General features: G+C 42.4%; 1 protein-coding gene across 4 annotated transcripts in view; it reads left to right on the forward strand.

The window, feature by feature from the left end:
- The window catches only part of PACRG (parkin coregulated), a 592,113-nt gene that overhangs the window by 534,009 nt on the left and 31,474 nt on the right, over nt 1–26,630 (forward strand). For 2 of the 4 annotated variants that reach the window (XM_054254973.2, XM_035297761.3), the window contains one exon: nt 2,390–4,765. The exons of the other annotated variants lie outside the window; for them this stretch is intronic. In XM_054254973.2, coding sequence (XP_054110948.1) covers nt 2,390–2,397 — 8 coding nt within the window. In that variant the 3' untranslated portion in view covers nt 2,398–4,765. Of the gene's footprint in view, nt 1–2,389; nt 4,766–26,630 lie in introns of those variants that run through there. 4 annotated transcript variants of the gene reach the window in all.

A 26,630-nucleotide genomic window follows, 5' to 3' on the forward strand; every position in this document is an offset into this window, starting at 1 on the left:
GAGGCCAAAAGAGAATCAAGGTATTGGCCAAGTCAGTTCCTCCAGGAGGCTCCGATGTTTTTAAAGCATGGGCCACAACCGCAGAGGTATCTTCAGCCTCACTCCTTCCCAGTGCCTCCTCATTATCTTAACACCTTCTTTTTCTAATCAACTAGGTAACTACACAAGCCACGGGCTTTCTACGTCAGGGTCTCCCTTACACGCGAGACAGAGGCTCACGCAGCACGTAAGAAACAACGCGGTGCCGTTTCTGCCTCTGGCAGGGAACCCTGGCTCCTGGCAGCTGCAGCCCCGCTTTGGTGTTCCCTGGCTTGTGGCCACATCACTCCCATCTCTGCTGCCATCTTTACGTGGTCTGGTCTTGTTGGTTTCTCGGAGTCTCTGCCTATCTGTCTCATAAGGACACAGGTCATTGGATTTAGGGACCACTCTAACTAAATCTAGGATGTTCTTATACGGAAACCCTTAATCACATCTGAAAAAAACCCTATTTCTGAATAAGGGCACATGCACATCGATGCTGGTTAGGAGTGGGGCACATCTTCTGGGGAGACACAACTCAACCCCGTCCGTGTGGAAAGGGTCTTTGAACACAACAGGGCCGTGATCTGTGTGAAGAGATCGTTCCGGCTGCTGAAGGGATAGGGAAAGAGCGTTCCGTGGCAGCAGAGAGCCCAGTTAGGAGACTGTCCCGGTTACCCAGGCAAGAGGCGGCAGCTGGTTGAACAAGTCCGTGGTGGTGGAAATAATAGTTTCACGAGACAAATCACGTAAGACGTAGAGGGAGTAGTTCCTCAAAAGGTGATCCTAACCTCTTAGTCACTTAATCACTTAAATCGTCATTTTTTTACAACTGTCAAACTATTTCACTTCTGTTTCTCTGTTTTTAAACATCTCATAGAGTTACTCCCCTTCTTCCTTTCCTTAGTTGGATTATATAAATCTATTAGTTTGCTTGAGACAATATTTTGTCTTCTCTTTCGTGAATACTGTATATATGTAAGAGTATGAACGGAGAGATAGATGTCAATTTATTCTAGCCTTTTATTATCTCTTAAATAGTTTTCAACTGTTTTGTAGGCAGGACACACACCTCAATAGATTTATTGCCAAGGGTTTCTTGTGGAAAAAGGGTTGATATTGTGGACAGGATATATATTTTCATTAAGTGACTGGTGCCTGCTCATGATGAACAAGACTATTAATTTTGGTATGCTTATTTTAGATCTAGTACTTTATTGAATCATTTTATTAAATATTATTATTTCTGCTGATTCTTCTGCACATTCTGGTTTTCCATTATATTAAGCACAAATAATTATCTTTTCTCTCCTCCCATTTATTTTTTTATGTCTCATTGCATTAACTAGAGCTTTTAGGACACTATTAAGGAATCATTCTTGTTCCAATTTTTAAACAGAATTTCCTTCATCTATCCATTAAGCATAATAGGGACTCTTATTTTCCACAATTTTTATCATGGTTAAAAAAAAAAGTAGATGCTCTTCCTAATATTTTAATGTTTTTGGAACTGTATTGTGTTATCAGTTGTCTTTTAGGTGTGTCATCCATTTTAATTTAACCATTAACATTGTGTATCTTAGTAGTGTGTGCTCTCATGTTGGATTTCTCACATTGTGGAATATACCTTCCAGCGCGCTCCTTTAGATGGACTTAAAGCAAGATTTCAGGGTGTTAGTTTGTGCATTTCTATTTTTCTTTTTATGATTAGGGATCTGCTTGATTTGGGTGACGTCCTCCTTAAAATCAACATTCTTATATTGTAGTATTCATAGAACTATGGCACCTTGGAAGAGGGTCTTGGAGAACTAGCTACTAACCAGTTGCATCACCACTTCCGGAAAAAGCACCAGCTTTCCGTGTCAGTGCTATCCTGATAAAAACGTCCTTATGAAATGCCTCTAATAGTCACTAATGCTTTGGTTCGGAATAGTTCTCATCCCCTAGGAACTAACGACACCAACTTGTAGATTGCGTCGGATTCTGCAGTTCCTAAATCGTCTCCACATCGACGGTCATGGGCAGCATTATTAGGCCCATTTTTACACATGAGGAATCTGATACTGACATTAGAAACATACATGAGGTCATCTAAGCAACCTAGGACAGGCAGAGGCAGAACTTAAACGCAGGAGTCCTGATCCCAACCCAGTGCTCCTTTCAATAGGGCACACTGACTCAACACCCAGCAATTAACAACATTCAGCAAAAGCATGAGAAGACACTGTGTTCTAAGCTGAGGCTGGATAATAATTGCTATGGGAGAGACTGGAAAGGATTCTTCTGGAGCCCCCATGCACCCCAGTGTTGCTTCCCATCCATTATCCCCATTTGCCATGAATAACCCCTCTGCTCCTTTCAACTTCAGGCCGGTGAGTGGCGTCATCCTGTGCCCTCCTGACTGGTGCCACCTGCTGATCTCTTCAGCCATGGAACCATACTCATTCTAGCATCTGACTCAGAAGCCCCTCTCCATCTTCCGTTTCTCATCATCCGAGGTGACCTGGTGTCCTTATGGAAGACAACTCTGAATTCTTCCTTGACCTCTTCAGCTCTACTGGTCGCGCTGGCATCACTTCAGCCACCCAGACCCACGGCCTCACTTTGGACCTCAGGAGGACCTCACCCCAGAATATTCAGCTTCGACATCCTTCTCTCTGACCATAATTTCTTAGCCTTTGTCTCTAAAATACGCCTTCCCCGCTGTTTCCTCACCCGGGTCTTTCTCATCTGTGGGTCCTTTTCTTGCCTCAGTTTCTCCCCTCTCCAGGCTGGGTCACAAGGTTGATCACCAGGACTGAAGGAGACCTCCTGCCTGCCCCCCACCACCCTGTAAGGTGAGGGATGAGGGGCGGGCAGTGGAGCTGATGGAGGAAGGAGAACAGGATTCTCTGAGGAGCTGCTTCAGGCTGAGATCCCGTCCTCTGAGGATGCACTGGTGTCAGGGTTGGAAGAGGGTGTGCCTGTGTGTCCCTGCTGTCCTGAAGAGAGTGCCCCAGGGCACATGAGGGCCATCCTGCCCCTCCAAGCTTCAGCCCCTGGCTTATCCATGGTACCTCTAGATCTCACTCCAGCTCTCATCCCCCTTCCCTTCCTGGGATTTTCCCTGCCAGCATCGTCCAGTCCCTAAGCCTGTCCATGGCACTCTGCTCACTGCCATCTGGGCCACCAGCCAGCACCTCAGCGGACCCTTCAGCGATCCGTGGGGTGGGCTCTGCCTTGGTCTCTCCTGGTCTGATGCCAGCCCAGCCACTTCATTTCCTGCTAGGGGAGCTCTCTTCAGCTCCCACGTTGGTCCAAATTGGTCTGGTCTCTTCTAGGCTTCAGAGCCGGTACACAAAGAACAAAGGCCAGTTAGTCTCCAACTCCGCAATTATTCAAAGTTCAGGCTTTAAAACGCAGAGATTTTTCTGCTTCATCTACCCACAGCTCAGCAACTGTATTTCTACACCTATTGTTATTCTATTTCTGTTCCTAATTGCTATTGTAGAAAACCGTGCCTAGCTGAAGCTTCGGGAGTTGCCAATCTGTGGGCTCCCTTCAAATGTAAATGTATTATGCAAATGTCTTCTGCGGCTGGGAGCGGGATCCTGTGGTCTTCCCTGGGTAGAGACGGGGCAGAATACTGCTGGGATGGCTGGGAAACAAGACAATCTGCTGCTCTCGTTATTTAAACGTTCACTGTTCTGAGATGGTTTCCTGTCTCCAACTTCCTCTCCCGCTCTAGCAGCTGAATTTAAAATACTTGCTACAGAACCCTGCTTCTTCCGGGCAGGGAACACTGCCACTTAACCCTTCCATGCGGGTTCCCTGTGGGGGCACAGCGTGTGGGCCAGCTGCACCTCTCCCAGGGTCTCAGGACCATGTCGGTAAGGTAGATGCTATTAGAATCTAGGAACCTTTTTTTTTTAAATATGGAAGACCACCCATCTAAATAATGCATTGAAATGGATCCGTTGTCTTTGTTTGCAAAACCTTAAAGTGTCAGTGCTGGTGGAGACCTTACCATTCCAAGCAAAGTTTGAATCCTTCCAAAACCGGCCACTAAGTCAATACAAATGTTGTTTTCCAGGAGTTGTTGGTCCCTTCAGGAGAGCTCCTTCTCTCCCCCATCTGTCTTCCCGGCTCCCCCCTCCCCTGTTCCTGAGCCCAGACCTGCCCTCTGCTTCCGCTGCCCTCAGCTCAGCTGCCCATCATCATGCGAGGCAGGTGCTGGATTTTCTTTTCTCTTTATTTAATTGTACTTTAAGTGCTGGGATACACGTGCAGAGGATGGAGGTTTGCTACATAGCCACACATGTGCCATGGAGGTTTGCTGCACCCATCAACCCGTCATCAGGGCTCTAAACCCCACATGCATTAGGTATTTGTCCTAATGCTCTCCCTCCCCTTGCCTTCCTCCCCAGGTACTGGATTTTCACTGTCCTGAGATTTTCACTCTCCCTCAAGCCCTCCTCACCGACCTCCCATTATCCTCAGCAGCAATTTGGTCCAAAGAAAGTTCTCAGCTTCTCAATGAACAAGCCCTCAAATTCATGAGCTCCTTGACTCAGTGCTTGCACTGTGCTGAGCCAGGCACTCACAGGACACTCGACCCTGCTGGCTGGGGCCCCACATCTGTGGGTCTGACAAAATGCAGATCTGAAATATTTGAGGGGGAGCAAGCCTGTACTGAACATATGTAGAATATTTTTCTTATCATTGTTCCCTAAACAATAAAGTATAACAACTATTTACATAGCATTACATTGTGTTAGGTGTGATAAGTAATATTGAGATGACTTAAAGAATACCGAAGGTTTTGCATGGGTTATACGCAAATACTGCACGATTTGGTATCAGGGACCTGAGTTTCCGTGGATTTTAGAATCAGCTGGATTCCCGGAACGAATTCCCCAGGAATACAGTGGGAAAACTGCATTAATTTATTTACCTCTTTTGTGTTTATCAGTAGCTTCTGCATTCCACAATTTATATTGCTGTTTCCAAAATGTAGGGTGAAAAGTTAACCACAAATGTACAGAAATGTATTCTGTGCATTCTAAAACAATTTCTAAACTATATGAAAGGAGAGGGCAAAGCAGAAAATGCTTAAAAAAACAGCTCTGGCCCATGACCTTTAGCTGTCTGTCTTTCATTTTTTACACTGACACGTTAACTCAGTATTCTCGCAGCTCTGCTGTACATTCTGAGTTTTGGAGAAAGAAAGGGGTGCTAACTCTTTGCCGGAATATCATTTATGTTCTAAAGTGCTCAAAGTACTTTCAAGTGCAATCAGCTTATTTAAGAGGCAGAGACGATACTGTTCTCTGCCTACCTCATAGGGTCACTGGAAGGATCATGGAGGTAAGGAACATATATTTGTGTTTTGACACAGCAGAAAGAAAATCTCTGTGTAAATTCAGGTGGCTCTACAATGATCCAGCAAGATTGGAATATCTGATCAAAGAGAATCACTCTGAACCACTCAGTTACAACATGATCTTTCTTTTTTAGATCTAATCATATGTCACAAATTGACATGTGTTTGTGAGAATGATTTAGGGTCAACTTGATGCTCGGACGTGGCCACAGGCATTCCGTATTCCTTCCCCTTTACTTAATTTCATTACAGACTTGCCCCACAGTGCCTATTTCTATAGCGGTCTCTGAGTTCATCACATTTTTATCAGGAAACTGATGGATCACTGACTTGCACAAAATATAAATTAGGCCGGGGCAGTGGCTCACACCTGTAATCCCAGCACTTTGGGAGGATGAGGCAGGAGGATCACTTGAGCTCAGGAGTTTGAGACTAGCCTGGGCAACCTAGTGAGACCCCATCCCAACTAAAAATTAAAAAAAAAAAAATTGGCCACGTGTGGTGGCACACGCCCAAGCAGTCCTAGCTGCTCGGGAGGCTGAGGTGGGAGATCTCATGAGCTCTCCAGTTTGGGCAACTGAACAAGACTCTCCCTCAAAAATAACAGTAATATATAAATGTGTCTGCAATTGTGAAAAATAAATAAATTTACACACTAGATTCAAGTTCCCGAGTTTGAACTGGATAACTGGGGCGGGTATTTGACTGCCCCGGGCCCCATGAGGCCTTTCAAACCCACGACTTGCATAGTCATGCCAAGGCCTCAGAACCCTTCCCTTCCTATCCTGAGAGCCCAGAAAAAATTCTGCAACTGTCTGCGAGCCAGCCGGACTTGAACAGGCTAACTGACCTCACTACTCAAGAAAGAAACATTAGCTTGCTCACAAGAGCTTCCCTCACAGACTTGGTGCAGAGGTCTAGGGGTCACGCGGCAGCCGCAGCCTCCATGTGTCTGTCCCCTGAGCTGGCACGTACAGAGCACCCTGTGCACCAGGGACCAGACCCTGCTCTGGAGAAAGCTACAGTGAAAGGTCACGTCTATGCAGAAATATGTGACTATTGAACACCCTCCTCTTCTCGATCACAAAAGCTCTTTATCGTTCCTTCTCTGCAGGCAAAAACTGTGGGAAACTCTCACATGAGGCAGAATTTTTTTCTGACAATATCTGGAACTAAAGACCTACAGTCAAGTTAAAAATCACATTCTCCCTGAAACAATTTATGAAAAGCCTATTACCTAGCAGTTTTATATTTGAAGGCAATTATGTTAATGTTATTAGTGCATTATGAATGGCACTAATATGATTGCTGTTTTGTGTGGTATTACAGGAAATTAATTTAAAGGGATTTACATATTTTTTAGATAAAGGGCACTGTTAACATGGATAAATAAGAAGGCTGACGTTACTTAAAAAAAATTTTTTTTTTAAGTACTGAGAGAGCCGGGTTGTGCCTTCATTTGTAATAGTAACACACCATTATTGTGCTTTTTTGTTGACGTGAATATTCTGCAATTTCCAAAGTGTTTTTCTTGTTTAATGCAGCAATCTGAATTCATTTCCCAGCCTCTGCCAATGTGCCTTTAGCCCATTTAATACTTGAGGGAGTTGAGAGTCAAGGGAAGGAAACTCGCCCCCATTTAGACCCAGAATCCAGACAGTACAATGTGCAAACTCAAATTGCCGAGAACTCGGCTCCTACACTTACATCATCGGGGAAGGTAGCTTTTCACATCAAATCATTCAGAGTCGTAATTAAAGAAGGCCAGGCCTCTGGAAGCTCTCCTTCCTAGGATTTTGATAAAAGGAAATGCTCATTTCTGCACTGGGCAAGGCTAATTTCCATCTCACAGTACGCTTTCTGCATCTCCCACTTATCCAGAGGAGACGCCACCAGCCTCCCGAGCTCAGAGCTCAGTCGTCCCTCCCAGTCACTCCGCATTCACTGTGCATGCTCTATGCACTGCTGGGCTATTCACACTGCTGCTGGAGACCAAGCGTGAGCACAAAGCAAGCTAGCAGCAGGAGACACTGTGCACACTCAGCCCCTGCAAACATTAGATGCCAGCTGAAGTCGCTTAAGGGTGACAGGGCGGTCACAGGCGTGGTTCAGAAAAGCTGCCCAGAAACAAGACCTGCGCTGGGCCTAGACAGAGACTCCCGACAAGGAGTCCCGGGCAGCTGAGGTCAGGGGGCTGTGGGTGCAAAGGCAGAGGGCAACTTGCAGGGCATGTCCACGGTGAGGGCAGAGCTTCTGCTAGTTGGAAACTAGGGGGTGAAAGTGAGTTGGGGACAAACTGCAGATATCCTCTAGGCTTGGGCGGTGGGGGGGGGGGTGGGGTGCTGCCAACTTTTAAACACCTGAAATTGACAAGGGAGAAGCTGCCTCTGGCAAAACCGATCTGGCAACTGTGCAGAAAACTGAGTTAAGAAACGAGACTTGCAAGTCGGTAGGCCTGGGGCGATAAAGGCTGGAACTACCTGGGAGGGAGGGCCTCTGCCCCAAGCCAAGTGACATCATCAAATCCGATGAACTAGTAAGCTCGGAATCCTAATTTTATGGTGATAGATCCCAGCGATGGATGATTTGCTTTTAAACTGAAAGTGCTTTGAGAACCGGCGCTCTATCTTGCCTATTTTCAGCTTGTAGTCAAGCTGCATGAATAAACACATGCATGGACGAATGAACGCAGGTGTGTGTGAATGGGTGAAATCTAAAGATATTTTGTGGTAGATCATTTCCTGACTAATGATAGGGATTCTGACCCTAATAGGCTTACAGGAAGCTGCTCGTAAGTCTGGCCTGGCCTGGGTGGCTCCATCACCGGTACACAGGCCCTCTCTAGTCCTTGTCCTTTTCCCTGGATGAAGGAGGCCTGGAGGCTGACAGTCACAGGTGTTCCTCCTGGGCCCATCAGAAGGGCACTCTTCAGGACCCTGGGTATTTGTTTTAATAGAAGAAATGTGGGTAAATATAGCCTCTAAGCACAGAGGTGAGAATAATATTCTTTCCTACCTTCAGTGATTATTGTGAGGATTAAATGAGTTAATATATATGCATAGAGTAGTAGCTGATGTATAATAAGCATACAGTGTTAGCTGTTGTTATTATTACTATTTGTTACTATTAATCAAATTGCACCATCTATTACATTCTTTTTTTTTTTTTTTTTTTTTTTTGAGAGGGAGTTTCGCTCTTGTTACCCAGGCTGGAGTGCAATGGCGCGATCTCGGCTCACCGCAACCTCCGCCTCCTGGGTTCAGGCAATTCTCCTGCCTCAGCCTCCTGAGAAGCTGGGACTACAGGCACGCGCCACCATGCCCAGCTATTTTTTGTATCTTTAGTAGAGACGGGGTTTCACTATTTTGACCAGGATGGTCTCGATCATTTGACCTTGTGATCCACCCGCCTCGGCCTCCCCAAGTGCTGGGATTACATATTATATTCTTAGTATTTCCATTCTAGAAATAAGCTAAATAAGAACAACTCCTTCATTTCTTTCAGCAGCATCAACTTCTCTACTTTCCTTTAAAACCGCAGTTAATTTCTAAGTAGCTAGTTGACATGTTGATGATTGAGGTTAAATATTACATCAGAATGTTATTTTAGAGATTAAAGAAAAAGAACACCTAAACTGTTATATTTAGCATTTACCATAATTCTGAATCAAAAATTACTATAATATTTTGACTACTATACATTTCACTTCTGCAAATAATAATTTGAGCCATAAATTTAAATTGGATATTGGTGCATCTCCAACTACTTATCATTAAATTCACTCTGTTACCACTTTCCAATTATCTTCTCATGAGACAAATAGTAATAGACCAATTTCTAAAAAGTCATTTGTTTTTAATTGAATTAGTAGTTGTGTTTGATTGAAATATGTTGAAGCCATTATAAAAAGAAATTCTTACTGCTCATTGGTGAAGTTTTCTACCTATGCTGTCAAAATGGCTAGAAACATCAATTACAAGCCTTGCGAATGGGAAGCGTAAATGTCCATTCTGTTCTTTCAGAGCAGATAAAAATTCTATAAAATCAGAAACTGGATCTGGACTTTAAAGACTATAGGTAAATAATACTGGTAAATAGGAGATCTTGTGAAGAGGAAATGGACTGTGGCTTAGGAATTTAATGAAATAGAGGAAAGGGGTAATGTTGAGCCCATTTAGAATTTACTCATTTGCTGTTCAGCCAAAGGACTTAGACTAAATTATTGGTTTTCTGTGAATCTGAATTTCCTAGTCTGTATTGTCAGGACAGGGGTGAAACTTTGGGGAAATGCATGGAACAGATGTATGGGAGAAGCCAGACGGGGCCAGGATCTTGGGTCTAAGAGAGTTTTCTGTAAACTCTGTAGTCTCACGTGCTTAGCTAACCTCCTTCTCCTGATTTTTTTGTGGACATTTATTGATTATTTACTCTGCACAAGACAAAATTCTGTGAATTTTGCATGTATTACCTCTCAATCTTCAAAACAGCCCACAAATTAACTGCTTATGTGACCCTCATTTTACAGATGAGGGAACTGAAAGCTCAGAGAAGTGAATGTTTTGCCCAGGGCTGAAGAGCCCGGCTGGGGCTGGTGTATCAGCCGTGAGATGCCAGGCTCCTGCTCTAGACCATGGCACACGCAACCTCTCCTGGCAGCCACAAGATTTGAGGAAATTTCCCTCTTCCTGGGCAATGCCAGTTTTATGAGCATGTTCTTCCGTCCTGCCCAAATTTATAGTGAGTGGGCCCCTCATCGAATGGCTTAGCTTCAACATGGAACATGTCTGTCACACAGGAAGCTGCATGCCCAGAACCTGGCCAGAGAACCAGGGGCCAGGGGCATGAAAGCAGAAAGGCAGAGGGCACTGAAGACCCCAGGCACTTGATGCCAAGGCAGTACGCTGGGTAAGTCATTGTAGGGGAAAGTGCACCATGTAAACTCAACTCTTCTGAAGCTTTCGCACTAGCGGATGGGGTATGCCCTCGCTGGCGCTGGCAGAACTCTTCAAGCTTGGGATCACAAATGACCCCACATTCTTCCATGAGCCCCAGCTTCACTGTCAGCACAGTCCCATCGCAGTGAGGAGTCTCAGCCTCTTCCTAACTGCATGATTTTATCTTGGCTCGTTCATTTACCAAGAAACTATTGAATGCCTACTAAGTGCCAACTGTTCAGCAGTTGTTTGATCAAGAAATGAGCCAACATATGAGAACAGAAGGCATCCTGCTTCTAAGTCCTAATTTTCTAAAGTATTTTTTAAGATCAATCATATCCAATGGGACCTTAATATTTCACGCCAATTCTACAAAAAGCTACATTCAGTTAATGAAAAGCCTAGGTCATCAAACATTTGAAAGGAACCATTTGTTCCTTTGAAGTAGCTACCATAAAACAAATTTTATTAATGAGACATTACAGAGGACCTGCCTCAAAGGTTAGATTAAAAAGAATTTTTGCATATCAATTCTATGTGTATGTGCAGATCTTCAAACCTATGCTAAGGTGTCATAAAGTGGTATAAATCCCCTGTCACATTTAAATGATTTACTCTGTGAGTAAAGGCTTACTAAGCAAGGAAACTTACATAGAGACCCTAATAAATTATTAATTTCAAATAAATGTAGTCTTTGTCTCCCAGTGGCTCACTTTCTGGTATTTCTCCAGCTTCTCAGCACTGCCGGGTCTGAGATGTTAAATGAAGTAACACCCGAATGAGTCACTTTTACTCCTGAGTTACTTTTGATTCCGAGAAGAATTTAGAACAGATAAGATGTTGATATTTTCAATATGTCGCTTTAGAAAATGTTAAAGTCATTTTAAAAGAAAATAAACTTAGCTGACTTTCATAAAAATTCAGCACATTAATTTAAATGGATAAAATTTAACAGAAAAGCAAAAGTATGCTATAGATACTTTGAAAGTATTGAAATATAGCAGGATATAAGCTTCCAAACAACTTACAGTTTAAAAATCTCAGAAATAAAAATCTTTCACCGACGTGATATAATTTGTTATTGCACATTTCTGACACCATAGTAGGAATATTTGCTTTTTTCTTTCACAAAAAAAAAAAAGCACTAAATGGTCAGTTTGCTGTTTATAATTGCTCTGACGGCCAAATGCTTACTTTTCTTCCCAATTGTTTTATGATTCTATCAGCTATAACATCATACTTGCCAATTTCATTCTAAGTCTTTCCTGGCCATGGTTCTGCCTGCTCTTATGTAATATTGATCTGTGTTTTACTTTTATCCATGCCTCCCTGAAAAGCAGGAAATTAGATTTGGACCTCTGTCATGTTTTTCTTGCTTCGAGTGGCTCCCCGGAGCTTTCTTCTTACTCCTGTGTTTGTCTTTACCACGGACCCTAACGTGCCCGGGGCGCACACCCCAAAATGATGTGCTTCCGACTTCTTCCTAAGTTTGCGAGTAGAATTTTTTCAGACCACACACAACTTTCTGTAACAGCCTTCTCCTCTCTCAAATGAATTAAAATATTTGCTGGTACTATCGCAGTCCTAGCAACAGCCAATTGGAAATGTCAGTTTTTAAAAGATCCTATTGAGAATATCAACCCGAACCGTGTAACGCCTTCAAGCAAATTTAGTAAGACATCTGTACATCTCTGGGAAAGAAACCATCTGAGAAAGACACAAAGGACTGGGACAAATGGAGACGCACATCCTCCTGGCTGGAAGGACTCACGTTGTTGGTTTTGTCCATCCAGCATCTGGTAACACGTGCTTAGTTTCTCTTTACAGCACTGGTGGGGTGGCCCACCAAGGAGCCCTTCCCATCCCCGGCCAAGGGGTGAGCATTTGACCCAACTTAGGCTGATTGGGCTCTGCCTAGGGACTTGAAGTTTGACTGAGGGTCAAAGGGCTGAAAATGTTTGGAAACGATTCTTCTGGGTGATGGGTACTGTAATACCCCCTGTTTCAAGCCACCTGTGTCCCTGGAGCTTCCCAAATTCTGCCTCTTTCTGAGACCCAGTTCTTCACATTTTTTCTTTGATTCTGCTTGCTACCTCCTACCTTTCCAATAGGTTTCCTTTCTGTTCCAGTTATCTGAAGTAAGTTTCCACTTCTTGTGAGCAAAAAACTCAGTGGTTACAATTCGGTGTGCTAAAGATGTGTCACCCACCAAGTTAAGGAGTCAATGGGAGGCTTTTATGAATCTTTAAAAAAGTGATTCAAATATGTGTATGAAAGAAAAAATGTGTGAGAAAACCACTGAGAAGGGAAAGAAAGAAAGAGAGAAAGAAAAAGGAAGGAAGGAAAGAAGGGGAGGGAGAGGCAGGGCAGGAGAGGGAGAGGGAGGGGAGGGGGAGGGGGAGGGAAGAAAATGGGCATTTGCTCCACCAGATATTAAGATAAATTTAAAACAACAATACTTAAAAGCATGTGGCCCCAACAGTAGCATAGACATATCAGCACAATAAAAATAAATCTAATAATAGTTTTAAGTATGTAATATTTTATAAAGTGAGCATTCCAATTCAGTGGGAAAATAAAAGGACCTCATAGGAGGTCTAGGTCAGCAGGCTAACTCCCTGGGGAAAAACATTTTTTTAATTATTAGGACTTGTCTCACATCAGCAAAACTGAAAAATACATGTGGCTTACTTAGCAAATTAAATGTAAAACATAAAATGAATTTCTTTTTGATTTTAGAGACAAGGTCTCATTTTGTTGCCAGGCTAAAGTGCAGTGGCGCAATCATAGCTCACTGCTGTCTCAAACTCCTGGGATCAAAGGATCCTCCCATCTCAGTCTCCCAAGTAGCTGGGACTGCAGGTACATGCTACCATGCGCAACTAATGTTTTTTATTTCTTGTGTAAAGGGATCTCACTGTATTGCCCAGGCTGGTCTCAAATTCCTGGGCTCCAGCCATCCTCCCTCCTTGCCTCCCAAAGTACAGGGATTATAGGCCTGAGCCAGCACACTCAGCCTGAAACCATTTTTTTAAAGCTCAAATATAATATGGGCAAATATAACCTAAAGAAGGAAACCACAAAGGAAAAGACAGATTTGATTACATAAAAATGAAGATTCTGATAACATCACCACAAATAAAAATGAAACACAAATGATATGAGAGTGACCATTTCCCTAAATCTTCTCCGACAGAAAATGGTAGTGAACTTCTGAATTGGGTTGTATATTAGTCAAGGTTCTCTAGAGGGACAGAACTAATAGGATAGATGAATATATAAACAGGAGTTTATTAAGGCGTATTGACTGACACGATCACAAGGTGAGTTCCCACAACAGGCCGTCTGCAAGCTGAGGAGCAAGGGAGCCAGTCTGAGTCCCGAAACCTCAAAAGTAGAGAAGCCAACAGTCTGTGGCTGAAGGTCCTCCAAGAGTCCCAAAGTTGAAGAACCTGGAGTCTGATGTTCAAAGGCAGGAAGCTTCCAGCACCGGAGGCCACAGATTCAGGCAGTCTAGTCTTTTCACGTTCTTCAGCCTCCTTTTATTCCGGCTGTGCCGGCAGCTGGTTAGATGCTGCCCACCCAGAGTGAGGGCGGGTCTGCCTCTCCCTGTCCCCTGACTCAAATGGTCATCCCCTTTGGCAACACCGCACAGACACACCCAGGAAAAACACTTTGATCCTTCAATCCAATCAAATTGACACTCAGTAGTAAGCATCCCAGGTTTGAATGACTCTTTTTTTCCCCATTGCTTCTGGAAATTGAGCCACCGTTTGATGGGCCTTTATACACGTGAATATACATTCACGTGTATAAAGGGATTTCCCTGGATCTTCTGTGATTTGATTTCTATATTTGAATTCATTTGGAATTACCCTAATGTAAGGTGTCAGGTATGAATCCAAATCACAACATTAGGTGTCCCAGCATCACTTGTTAAATATAAGTAGTTCATGTTTTACCTGTTGGTTTGAGATGATGCATGTATATAAATTAAATTCTTGTATGTCTGTTCGCCTGCATATTTTATTTATTTATTTATTTATTTATTTATTTATTTATTTATTTATTTATTTATTTATTTATTTTGAGACGGAGTTTCGCTCTTGTTACCCAGGCTGGAGTGCAATGGCGCGATCTCGGCTCACCGCAACCTCTGCCTCCTGGGTTCAGGCAATTCTCCTGACTCAGCCTCCCGAGTAGCTGGGATTACAGGCACGCGCCACCATGCCCAGCTAATTTTTTGTATTTTTAGTAGAGACGGGGTTTCACCATGTTGACCAGGATGGTCTCGATCTGTTGACCTCGTGATCCACCCGCCTCGGCCTCCCAAAGTGCTGGGATTACAGGCTTGAGCCACCGCGCCCAGCCTCGCCTGCATATTTTAATATCTGGTAGTTCTTATCCACTCTACACATCAATTGCTGGGCTTTTAAAGAATGTTCCTGGCAACTGTTGCTTGTGTATTGTCACATATGAAATTTGGGACCAATATGTCTAATTACAATTTAAAACCTGGCATTTCTACTGGAATCTCTTTAAATTTAAAAATTAACTGAAGTAAAAGTGACATCTTTATAATGCTCAGTTTCTGGATTCTAGAACATGATATGACTTTCCCCTTGCTCCTGTCATCCAGGCCTTCAGCTGTGTTTTAAAGTTTTCTCGCTCTGTCTCAAGACTCTGTCTCAAAAAGAAAGAAAGAAAAGTTTTCTTCATATAGGTCATATGAAAACTATTGAAGTCTGTGTATTAATTTTCAACCCCACTACCTTACTGAATTTGTTTGCTAATTCAGTTAATTCTCAGGTTTTCCAGGTGTAAATTCTAGAAAATTTACATCCTCCTAAATGTGATTATATTGACTTCTCCTTACCAATTTTTTTTACCACAAATTTCTTTTTCTTGTAATAGCATTGACAGTTTCCTGTGCTAATAGCGTTGTGTAATTCTTGTAGCAGCATTGACTCTTTTCTATAGGATAATGTTAGACAACACTGAAGATCATGGTGACAGGGGGTCTTTCTGAGCATAGTTATGGTATATCTCCACTAAGCCGGCTTCTGGCTTTTGGACAGAGGTAGATATATTTTAACCGATAAAGGCAGTATTCTACTCTTTGTATTTTGTTTTTATCAATGTTGGTTGCTAAATATTGTCCAGTGCTTTATCAACATCCACAGAAATGATCATAATATTTTTTACTTATATTTTTAATATGACAAAATTTGTTAATAGAATTTATAATAATGAATTCTTACATTTCTGAAACAGACATTTGGTAATGATGCATCATTCTTTTGACATACGGCTGGATTTATTTTGCTAATCCTCTGTTTAAGAATTTCATAAGTCATATTGGTCTATTTGTTTTCTAAAATTTTTGTCTTTCAGTATCTATGTTATACTTCCTCCAGAGGAAAAAATCATAAGCTTTTTTATTTTTATTTTTTATTTTTACCCTAAGCTCTAGAAAAAGTACTGAATTTGTGGTATTCTCATTTCTGGACCTAGTGACTTTTTCTCTTTGATTGGACAAGAATAGCTTATTGATAACCTTTCTCCCATAGAAATAAGACTTTTTAGATTTTCTGCTGCTGCGGGGGTCAGTTTTGATTAATTACATTTGTGTAAAAATTTTTTCCATTTATCCAAATTTCAAATATATTTGCACAGAGTTAAACAAACTCATGTCCTGTGTTTCTTTTAATTCTCTTCATTTTCTGTTACTTTCCTCCCTGCCTTGATATTTCCTGTCTGTACATTCTCCATTTTTTCTTGATTAAAGTAGATGCTGGCTCTTATATTTCAGTACATTTTTGTCTTTTAAAAGCCATATTTTGAACTTATTTTATAGTCCTGCTATTTTAGATTTCTAATTAATTTCAGCTTTTAAAATTCCTTATGATTGAATTATTTTGTTGCTTCTTGCCTTTTTTGAGTTAAATTCTTGATTGTTAATTAAATTAAAATTTGAGGTAATGCATTTTTCTCTGAGCATATCAGTATCTTTCTTATGTTGTTTTCTATTCATTCTCTAATTTGGGACTGTATTTCCTCTTTGATCTAAAAGTTGTTGAAATAAAATCAAGTTACTTGGTATTTACCTTTGCTTCTGTTAAATAGACTCATTTTCTCTCTCTCTCTCTCTCTCTCTCTTCCCCCCCCCCCCCACCAGACAGTCTCTGTTGCCCAGGCTGGAATGCAGTGGCGTGACCTCAGCTCACTGCAATCTCCACTTCCCAAGTTCAAGCAATTCTCCTGCCTCAGCCTCCCAGGTAGCTGAGATTCAAGGCATGCACCACCACACCCAGCTAGTTTTTGGGTTTATTATTATTATTTTTACAAGAGATGTGGTTTCACCATGTTGGTCAGACTGATCTCAAATTCCTGACCCCAAATGATCTGCCTGCCTCAGCCTCCCAAAATGCTAGGATTTACAAGCATGCACCGCCATGCCCGACCCTTATTTTTCTATTCTTTGATATATCTGCTTAAAATAATGTTCTTTTAACACCCAACTATTGCAAATGAGGCAGCAGAAAATTAACTCTCCCTTCCGTCTTCTTTCTCTCTTCCTCCTCTTATTTTTTTGGTAGTGGCATCATTTCTACATTACCAGAGCCCTTCGTCTGTGTCCTCGCTTTTGCCACCGTCATCTCACATTGTTTTAGTCTCAGTTCTTCAGTACCTGTACTCCACACACAGCACTGATTATTTTTGTCATCACTAGGTTGCCTGAGTATTGTCCTCTAGTCATTTTGTCATAAAGGAGAGAAACGATATTTCCCAAATGTCACACTTCTTTCAAAACTGTTTGCCTTTAGACTTTTTATTTGAAGAACAGTCTTACTGGATCTCCAATTTCTGACATATTTTATTTCCTTTGGTTTGTATAGATATTTCTCTTCTGTCCTATGACCTAGAAGGTAGCTATGGAGAATTCTGAGACCAACATAAGTTTTCTCCCTTTTAAGTGACTTGGTCTTTTTTTCTGGCTGCTCAATTGTTTTTCTTTATATTTAAAATTTAGTAACATAGGATATGGCTTTGTGAGATAATATAAAGGATCAGATTTTCCAACCAGGCTCTCTAGAATCAGACCTGCCTTCTTATTAATAATTCAAAGGACACAGTAACTGCCAGAGACAGGGACAGCATTAAGTCAAAGTGTCAGTGCCACTCCCCAAGTCCTTTCTGGCCACATTGGGACACACTCTATTCCCAGCTGAGCAGCTGAGGTCTCCAGGTGATGTGCAAAGAGTATTACTGTATTATTATTTTTTTATCTTTCTTTTTTTCTTTTTTCTTTAGAGACAGAGTCTCATTCTGTCACATAGGCTGGAGCACAGTGGTGCAATCTTAGCTCACTGCAACCTTGACCTCCCAGGCTCAAATTATCCTCCCACCTCAGCCTCCCATGTAGCTGGGACTACAGGTGAGCACCACCACACCTGGCTAATTTTTGCATTTTTTTGTAGAGATAAAGGCTCGTCATGTTGGCCAGGCCGGTCTTGAACTCCTAGGCTCAAGTGATCTTCCCACCTTGGCCTCCAAAGTGCTGGAATTACAGGCATGAGCCACTGAGCCTGGCCTTAAAGGAGGGCTTTACTTTCCATCATGAAACAGCACAAAGTATATAGTCCAATAATTGGCATTTTACTCGTTATGTTTCTCCTAGGTTCAGTGTGGCCATTCCTCTTTCCCTTCCTTTTTCCCCACACATCCTCAGGGTGGAGAGGACGGGGTACAGACCAGCTTTTAACCCTTCATTCCTACCTGGTGTTGATCATGCTAGGTCAGTTTTCCTTGACACAGGCTGTGCTCTTCCAGTATGTAGCTCGCTGCGGTCGCAATGTTTGTGTGTCTTCCAAATGCGTATGTTGAAATCTAATGTCCAATGGCAAGTATTAAGAAGTGAGGCCTTTGGGAGGTGATTAGACCATGAGGGCTCTGCCCCCGTGAATGGGATTAATACCCTTAGAAAAGAAGCTTGCGGGAGCCGTTTTTGACCTTTCACCATATGAGGGCACATAGAAGCAGCTATCTATGAGGAACAGGCCCTCACTCTGCTGGTGCCTTGATCTTGGACTTCCCAGCCTTCAGAACCATGAGCAATACATTTCTGTTGCTTACAAATTACCCAGTCTAAGATACTTGGTTATAGCACGTCTAACTGACTAAACAGTAGGTTCAAGTCTTCAGTTATTTCAAGAATAATTTGTTTAATGAAATATTTTCATGTTTGTTCTGTTTCAGTGTATTTACTCTCCTCAGGAGCTCCAATATGCATATTTCCAAAATCTCTATGCCTGTCTTCACTATTTCTCACTTTAATCATTGCAGTTAATGTTTTTTAATTTTTTTTTTTTTATTTCAATAGGTATTGGGGCAACAGGTGGTATTTGGTTATATGAATAAGTTCTTTAGGGGTGATTTCTGAGATTTTGGTGTACCTGTCACCTGTGCCATGTGCACTGTACCTGGTGTATAATCTCATATTCCTCGCCACCCCACACCCTTTCCCCTGAGTCCCCAAAGTCCAATGTATCCTTCTTATGTCTTTGAGTCCTCCTAGCTTAGCTCCCACATATGAGTGAGAACGTAACATTTAGTTTTTTATTCCTGAGTTACTTCACTTAGAATAATAGTCTCCAGTTCCATCCAAGTTGCTGTGAATGCCATTATTTCGTTCCTTTTTATTGCTGAATGGTATTCCACGGTATATGTATATATATCACATTTTCTTTATCCACCAGTCGATTGATGGACATTCGGGCTGGTTAGGGGTTTTTGAATTTGCAAATTGTGCTGCTATCAACATGCCTGTACAAGTATCTTTTTCATGTCATGACTTTTTTTCCTTTGAGTAGATACCTAGTAGTGGGATTGCTGCATCAAACTGTAGATCGACTTTTAGTTATTTAAGGAATCTCCGCACTGTTTTCCATAGTGGTTGTACTAGTTTACATTCCCATCAACAATGTAAAAGTGTTCCCTTTTCACTGCATGCATACCGACATCTATTTTTTTTTTAATTTTATGATCATGGCCATTCTTGCAGGAATGAGGTGGTATTGCATTGCGGTTTTGATTTTTATTTCCCTGATCATTAGTGATGTGGAGCATTCTTCCACATGCTTGTTGGCCGTTTTCACGTCTTCTTTTGGGAATTGTCTATTCATATCCTTAGCCCGCTTTTTGATGGGATTGTTTGTTTGTTTGTTGATGATCTGTTTGAGTTCCTTGTAGATTCTGGATATTAGTCGTTTGTCAGGTGTATATATTCTGAAGATTTTCTCTCACTCTGTGGGTCGTCTGTTAACTCTGCTGGTTCTTTTGCTGTGCAGAAGCTTTTTAGTTAAATCTATTTATCTTTATTTTTGTTGACTTTGCTTCTGGGTTCTTGGTCATGAAGTCTTTGTGGAAGCCAGTGTCTAGAAGGGTTTTTCCAATGTTATCGTCTAGAATCTTAATTGCTTTTGGCAGTATGGTCATTTTCACAATATTGATTCTACCCATCCATGAACATGGGGTGTGTTTCTATTTGTTTCTGTCATCTACGATTTTTTTTCAACAGTGTTTTGTAGTTTTGCTTGTAGAGGTCTTTCATATCCTTGGTTAGGTGTATTCCTACATACTTAATTTTTGTTCTTTTTGAAGCTCTTGTGAAAGGGATTGAGTTCTTGATTTGATTCTCAGCTGGGTCACTGTTGGTGTATAGTAGACCTATTGATTTGTGTACATTAATTTTGTATCTTGAAACTTAGCTGAATTCATTTACCAGTTCTAAAAGCTTTTTGATGAGTCTTTAGGATTTTCTAAGTATACGATCATATCGTCAGCTAACAGCAACAGTTTGACTTCCTCTTTACCAGTTCCGATGCCCTTTATTTCTTTCTGTTGTCTCTTGCTCTGGCTAGGACTTCCAATACTATGTTGAATAGATCTTCAATCGTTTTAAATTCCCTATTGCAAATTGACTTTGCTTAATTTTTCTAAATTATATTGTCTATATCTTTACCAAGTTTTCCCTAGTGCAGTTCTTCCTTTGCTCTTTTCAATTTGATTTCCATTTCTATTATTTTTTTTTCTTTTTTTTTTTTTTTAGACCGAGTTTTGCTCTTGTTACCCAGGCTGGAGTGCAATGGCATGATCTCGGCTCACCACAACCTCCACCTCTTGGGTTCAGGCAATTCTCCTGCCTCAGCCTCCTGAGTACCTGGGATTACAGGCACGTGCTACCGTGCCCAGCTAATTTTTTCTATTTTTAGTAGAGACGGGGTGTCACCATATTGACCAGGATGGTCTCCATCTCTTGACCTCGTGATCTACCCGCCTCAGCCTGCCAAAATGCTGGGATTACAGGCGTGAGCCACCGAGCCCGGCCCTCTATGATTTTTTTAACTCTTTTCTGAGTGCTGTCAACTTGCTTTACATTTCCTCTGGTAGTCTCACTGTCTGTCCCCAAGATCTTGTGTTTTTCTTTAAGGGGTCTTTAATATTGAATTCAATCGGAGGTTTAATATTTAGTAAGAGTTTTTTTTGGCAGTTGTTTCTGTGAGTATGTGTGGATATCCTTCCTCTAGTAATTTTCACTACTCCTTCCTGTATTTTTTTCTCATCATATCAATGCTATGCTGGCTTTTGTTTCAAATTATTCACTATCAAATGAGTCGTATTTTCCAGCTAATTGAAAGAGCTTGCTTAAGAGGAGAGTCAACTCCATGAAGATAGAGTATTCCTATGTTATTGAATTACACAAGAAGAATGATCTTCCCAAATCAACCAAGGAGGGCAACCACCCTGGGCCTGCACTGCGCACCCTTGTTTTGGGGTCTGTGGCTCTTTCCTGAGGTTTGTCCTTTACACTGCCAGCTTCCGAGTCAGCCCTCCCTTGAGAAGGCAGGGGTTGTTCTCACTCAGGTCTGCCACCTGACCAGCCGTCCCTTCCTTCACCATGTGTTTCCACTTTACTTCTACCCTGCATGGCCTCTGCTTGTTCTCCACTCCATCCCCCCAAATCTAGCAGCTCATGTTGTATGTGTGCGACGTGGGGTTACCACTTTAGGGGGTGACGATGCCACCTCCAGAAGCCATGTTGTTGCCACCGTGTCCTGAGCCGTGCCTCCTACTCCACACCCCTACGCTGGCACCACCACAGGTCTCCAGTTGTGGCTCTTGCGCTGGTCCTCTCTGTCTGGGCTGCTCAACAGTTTGGGGTTTGCCCAGATTTCACTGCACCTTGGGCTAGTAGGGGTTATACTGTGCACTACCCCATAGGCGCACAGAGCCAGGCAGTGTGGTGAGCAAAGGCAAATGTTCACTGAACACTCATTTCAAGGTCTTCACTTTAAACAGAAAGCTCCCCTCTATCCCATATTGTCTTAGTCTGCTCAGGCCGCCATAGCCAAACACCAGAGACTAAGAGGCTGAAACCACAAAAATGTATGACCTCTCATGTGTGGAGACAGGAAGTCTAAGATCAGGGTTCGGCCAATTTAGCATGTGGCGAGGGCTCCTCTCCTGGCTTGCAGGTGGCCACCTTCTCACTGTGCACTCACTGGCCTTTCCTCGGTGCATGTGCACAGGGAGAGAGAGGGAGCAAGCTCTCTGGTGCCTCCTTGTAAGAACATGAATCCTATTAAATCATCTGACCTCATTTGGCCTTTCTCCAGATACAGCCATGCTAGGGGTTAGGACTTCAACATATGAATTTGGAGAACACAAAACATAGGTTTATAGTGCATGTAAACCACAACTCATGGCAGGAAGTGACGTCATGAGAAGTAGAGTTAAAATCACCAAGGAGGAAACAGGAGAGGCTCCTTCCTGTCAGATCATGAAAAGGGTATCATCTGAACTGAGATGAGCAGGAAGGGTAGGATTTGTACATCTGGAGATGGGGGGATGCTCCAGGCTCAGAGGCCAGTGCAAGGCACTAATGACTGGGCTGGAGCAGTGGTCCCGGGGCTACCGGGAAAAACACCCTCAGGAGTGAGGAAGCGCAGATCATGGCCATCGAGGAAGCCCTTGGCTCCTGTGGAGAGATCTGAGCCTTAGCCTCAGCACAGTCCTCAAAGGCGTCTGCTTGGGATGGAAGTGGGGCGGCAGCAGCCAGCATGGCTGGAGCTGTACCGTAGAAAGGGTAAGTTTGCGGCCGGGTGCGGTGGCTCAAGCCTGTAATCCCAGCACTTTGGGAGGCCGAGGCGGGTGGATCACGAGGTCAACAGATCGAGACCATCCTGGTCAACATGGTGACACCCTGTCTCTACTAAAAATACAAAAAATTAGCTGGGCATGGTGGCGCGTGCCTGTAATCCCAGCTACTCGGGAGGCTGAGGCAGGAGAATTGCCTGAACCCAGGAGGCGGAGGTTGCGGTGAGCTGAGATCTCGCCATTGCACTTCAGCCTGGGTAACAAGAGTGAAACTCCATCTCAAAGAAAAAAAAAAGAAAGAAAGGGTAAGCTTGCAACACGATCTAAAATACATTGGACAATGAGGGCAGATCAAAACACTGGCACACAGTGCTAAAAATAACAATAGCTAAAACTCAAGATGAATTTTTTTTTTCTATATGAAATCTAGATAGTGTACGTTTAATTTCAGAAGTAGAAATCTATAGGAAGATCTCTAGTAAATGAACCTTCAATTTATCATTTTGAAGACAAATTTTAAACATATTCAATAATTACCAGTTCTAAGCAAACTACAGAATTCATAGAGTAATAATATGTGATTGAAATATACCATATGTGAGTCAGGCTGCATCGAGCTGACCTTTTGATCTAGTATTTTAACAGCATAGGAAAAGAAATGAGGCCCACCCAATTTTGTCATGCATTCCAAATTTGGTTAACTTTAGCCGGTATCCTGACAGCATTCTTTTCTTGCTTATTAAAATGAAAATCTCTTAAATGGTCAAGATAAAATCAAATGAGTATCACAGTGCACGAGAAGCAGGTCAAGTTTTTCAAGAATGTTTAAAAATATTGTAGATTAAATCAATAGAAATAGAAGCATTAATTTGAATATTCAGATTCTAAAAATTCTTGTTTGGGTCACTCGAAGAGAAGTGCAATTTTCTTTTCCTCATTGAATAAAGCATTTGGATAATATAAAGACATTTAAAGTGAGCCACCAGAGAAGAAAAATTTCACCATAGTTATGTTCATTGTAAGTCAAAGACTTTGAGGTTATATACAAATTATATTCACCTTAATACACACACAGACTTAAGGAAATTTCCCACCCCATCAAGTAATTAATGGGTCGAATCTATCCTCTTAGAGTCAAAAAGTGAAAATCTAAATGAAGTCCTTGGTCAAGAAGTGTTGACTAGAAAGCTATCTCCTGTGTCTCGAATTTACCCTCTATAAAAATATTCATTTTTCTTTTTATCAAAAGAAATTCATCTGGGCCAGACGCAGTGGCTCAAGCTTGTAGTCCCAGCACTTTGGGAGGCCAAGGTGGGCAGATCCCTTGAGGTCAGGAGTTTGAGACCAGCCTGACCAACATGGTGAAACCCCATCTCTACTAAAAATACAAAAAAATTAGCTGGGCATGGTGGTGCACACCCATAATCCCACCTGCTCAGGAGGCTGAGGCAGGAAAATCACTTGAACCTGGGAGGCAGAGGTTAAAGTGAGCCGGGATTGCGCCCCTGTACTGCAGTCTGGGCAACAAGAGTGAAACTCCATCTCAGAAAAAAAGAAAAGAAAAGAAATTCATCTTAAAGGTTTAGGATTTCACCATGACAAATTTATACCATCCAGTTGTGTACTTTTCTTCACTTTCTTTTGACATAAAAAACAATGGGAAGCAGCTATTTCTTTCTGCAAACACATGGCCCCAAATTGCTCAGTCATCAAACCCTTCTACAGGGAACGCCTTTGCACCCAGTGCTACATCGACCTAACACTGTACACATTTTACACATTTTGTGTAAACATGTAAATTTTAGTGTTTATCATTTTACTTAAAAAAGAAGCTCTTGAATGTTCTTCAGCCACTGATTCTTGGCATTCTGTGTCTTTTACATTTGCATAATTTAAAAATCACTTTAAGCATCTATGTATATTACCATATGACATAATTTTCATGAAAAAATCAAAATCAATTTTTAGGTTAATTGAAAGGATATTTGTAATATACTCAGTTTATAAATGTGGATGGTGTCGATGAAAAGAGACAGGCATGCCTTTCCTGATTCTGGTTGGACAGATGTGTATTTTAGTGTCTGAGTTTCCATCTGTGAACACGACACTCCTGATAATTTCTAAAAAGAGCTTAACTCCAAGATGTGGAAATTGTAATGAAGGAATCAGCCCTTGAACTTGTAACCAGCAATTATATATCCAAAAAGACTGGAAACTAGGGATCAACCTGAACAAAGAAATAGATATGCAATTTGATTAAAATTATATTTTTCAGATTTGGATGCCGTAAACACAATATTACTGATAAACAACGCGTTAAGTTTTTCTAATAAAAACAAATTTGGGCCAGGTGCAGTGGCTCACGCCTGTAATTCCAGCATTTGGGAGGACAAGGCGGGTGAATCACTTGAGGTCAGGGGTTGAGACCCATCTGACCAATGTGATGAAACCCCGTCTCTACTAAAAAATACAAAATTAGCCAGGCATGGCGGTGCATGCCTATAATTCCAGCTACTCGGGAGGCAGGAGAATCACTCAAACCCAAGAGGCAGAGGTTGCAGTGAGCAGAAATCATGCCATTGCACTCCAACCTGGACAACAAGGGCAAACCTCCATCTCAAAAAAAAAAAGAAAACAAGTTAGAGTTTAATAAACAGATTTATTCTGAATTTTTTATGATTGCAATCCAAAGAATTTTAAGATGATAAAACTGTGAGTTATCTGAAAAATTATCTTGTCCCTCTTGCCATCTTGCATAAAAACTAGCCAAGGGTCAGAGAGCTTGCTGCCAGCCCTGGGCCGGGCCAGTGGCTACTGGATGTACTGAGCTCAGTCCTAGATTGTCAGCTCCTTTAGAGGGGAGTCCTCTTCCGTTCCAGCCTGTGTCACTGCCCTCTGTCCCCACAGAGTTCACAGGCGTGCGTTCTACCCACACGGTGAAGAACAGTGGTCTGGCAGATAGCCTTGAACTAGGAACTGGGAGATCTGGGTGATTATTAGAAAATTGTTCTTTAAAGCTCATAGTGTATTTAACAGATTAATCTTATTTTAGATGTTTTTATTTTAGATTTTTGAAACTATCTTATTCCAGATGTTTCAAAGCCAGAAATAAAACCAGTATTGTAACAGATGACATCATATAATTGCTCTTCCAGCCTCTCCATGGTATTTGAGCTCCCCCACCCACCGCCTCCCCTCTGATGCCTCTGAGGGACTTGGCCTTCCTATGTCCAAAAGCGAATTCCAGCCCTTCTCTCCTCAAGTTTCTGTCCTCCTCCATTGCCTCTGCTAAAAAGGTTGCCGTCTATCCCTTTGCACAGGCAGAAATCCAGGCATCCCTCTCCCTCACTTTACCAAGTCTAACACCATGTTCTAGCGGTTTTTTAATTTTTCAAAATATATCTTCATTCCTCTATCACCCTAGACCAAGCCACTGTCATCGCATTGCCTGGGACAGCGCAGTAGCCATGGACCTTCACCCCCATCAAACAGTGTCCAAACAGTAGCTTCAACTCAAAATCAGTCATGCCCTGGCCCGTTTGAGCCTTCCTTGGCCTCTTGTTTGGCCCTTAGAATAAGGTGACCACCCATCCCAGGGACCTCAGGGCCATAATCACCTGAATCCTGCCTGCTTGTCCAGCCTCCCCCAGACACCCTTCTCCCCACCCCACCTGCAGCTCCACCAGACTCATCTCTGCTTCTGAACTGATCCAACGGTCCCCTCCCTCAGGGCTTTTGAACAAACCCTTCTCTTTGCCTGTGATCCTTTATGCCCCTATCTCCCTCCTGATTCCTCCCTCCTGTTCTCCTGATGCATCCTCACTCAGGCAGCCCCCCGCTCCACACTGCCAGCCCCAGTCCAGGTTAGATCTCCCGTCTATGCTCCCATAGCACAGTAGCAATGATGATCTATTTAAAGCTCCTCTTCCCTGCTAGACTGAATCCCCATGAGGTCAAGGACCAGATCTGTTCTGTCAGCCACTGTATCCTCAGTTCCTAGCCCAATCCTGACATCTTTAGTCTCTGCTGCACATCGTGGTGGGAGAAGCCAAAGGGCCGGGAGATATTTGCCAGAAAAGCAATTAGGAAGATGGCCCAGCCCAGAGAGCTGGAGCAGAAATGAAGTCCAAGAGAATGCACTGCCTGCGATGGGG

This window comes from Callithrix jacchus, chromosome 4, assembly GCF_049354715.1.
Source record: "Callithrix jacchus isolate 240 chromosome 4, calJac240_pri, whole genome shotgun sequence".
Classification (NCBI taxonomy): domain Eukaryota; kingdom Metazoa; phylum Chordata; class Mammalia; order Primates; family Cebidae; genus Callithrix; species Callithrix jacchus.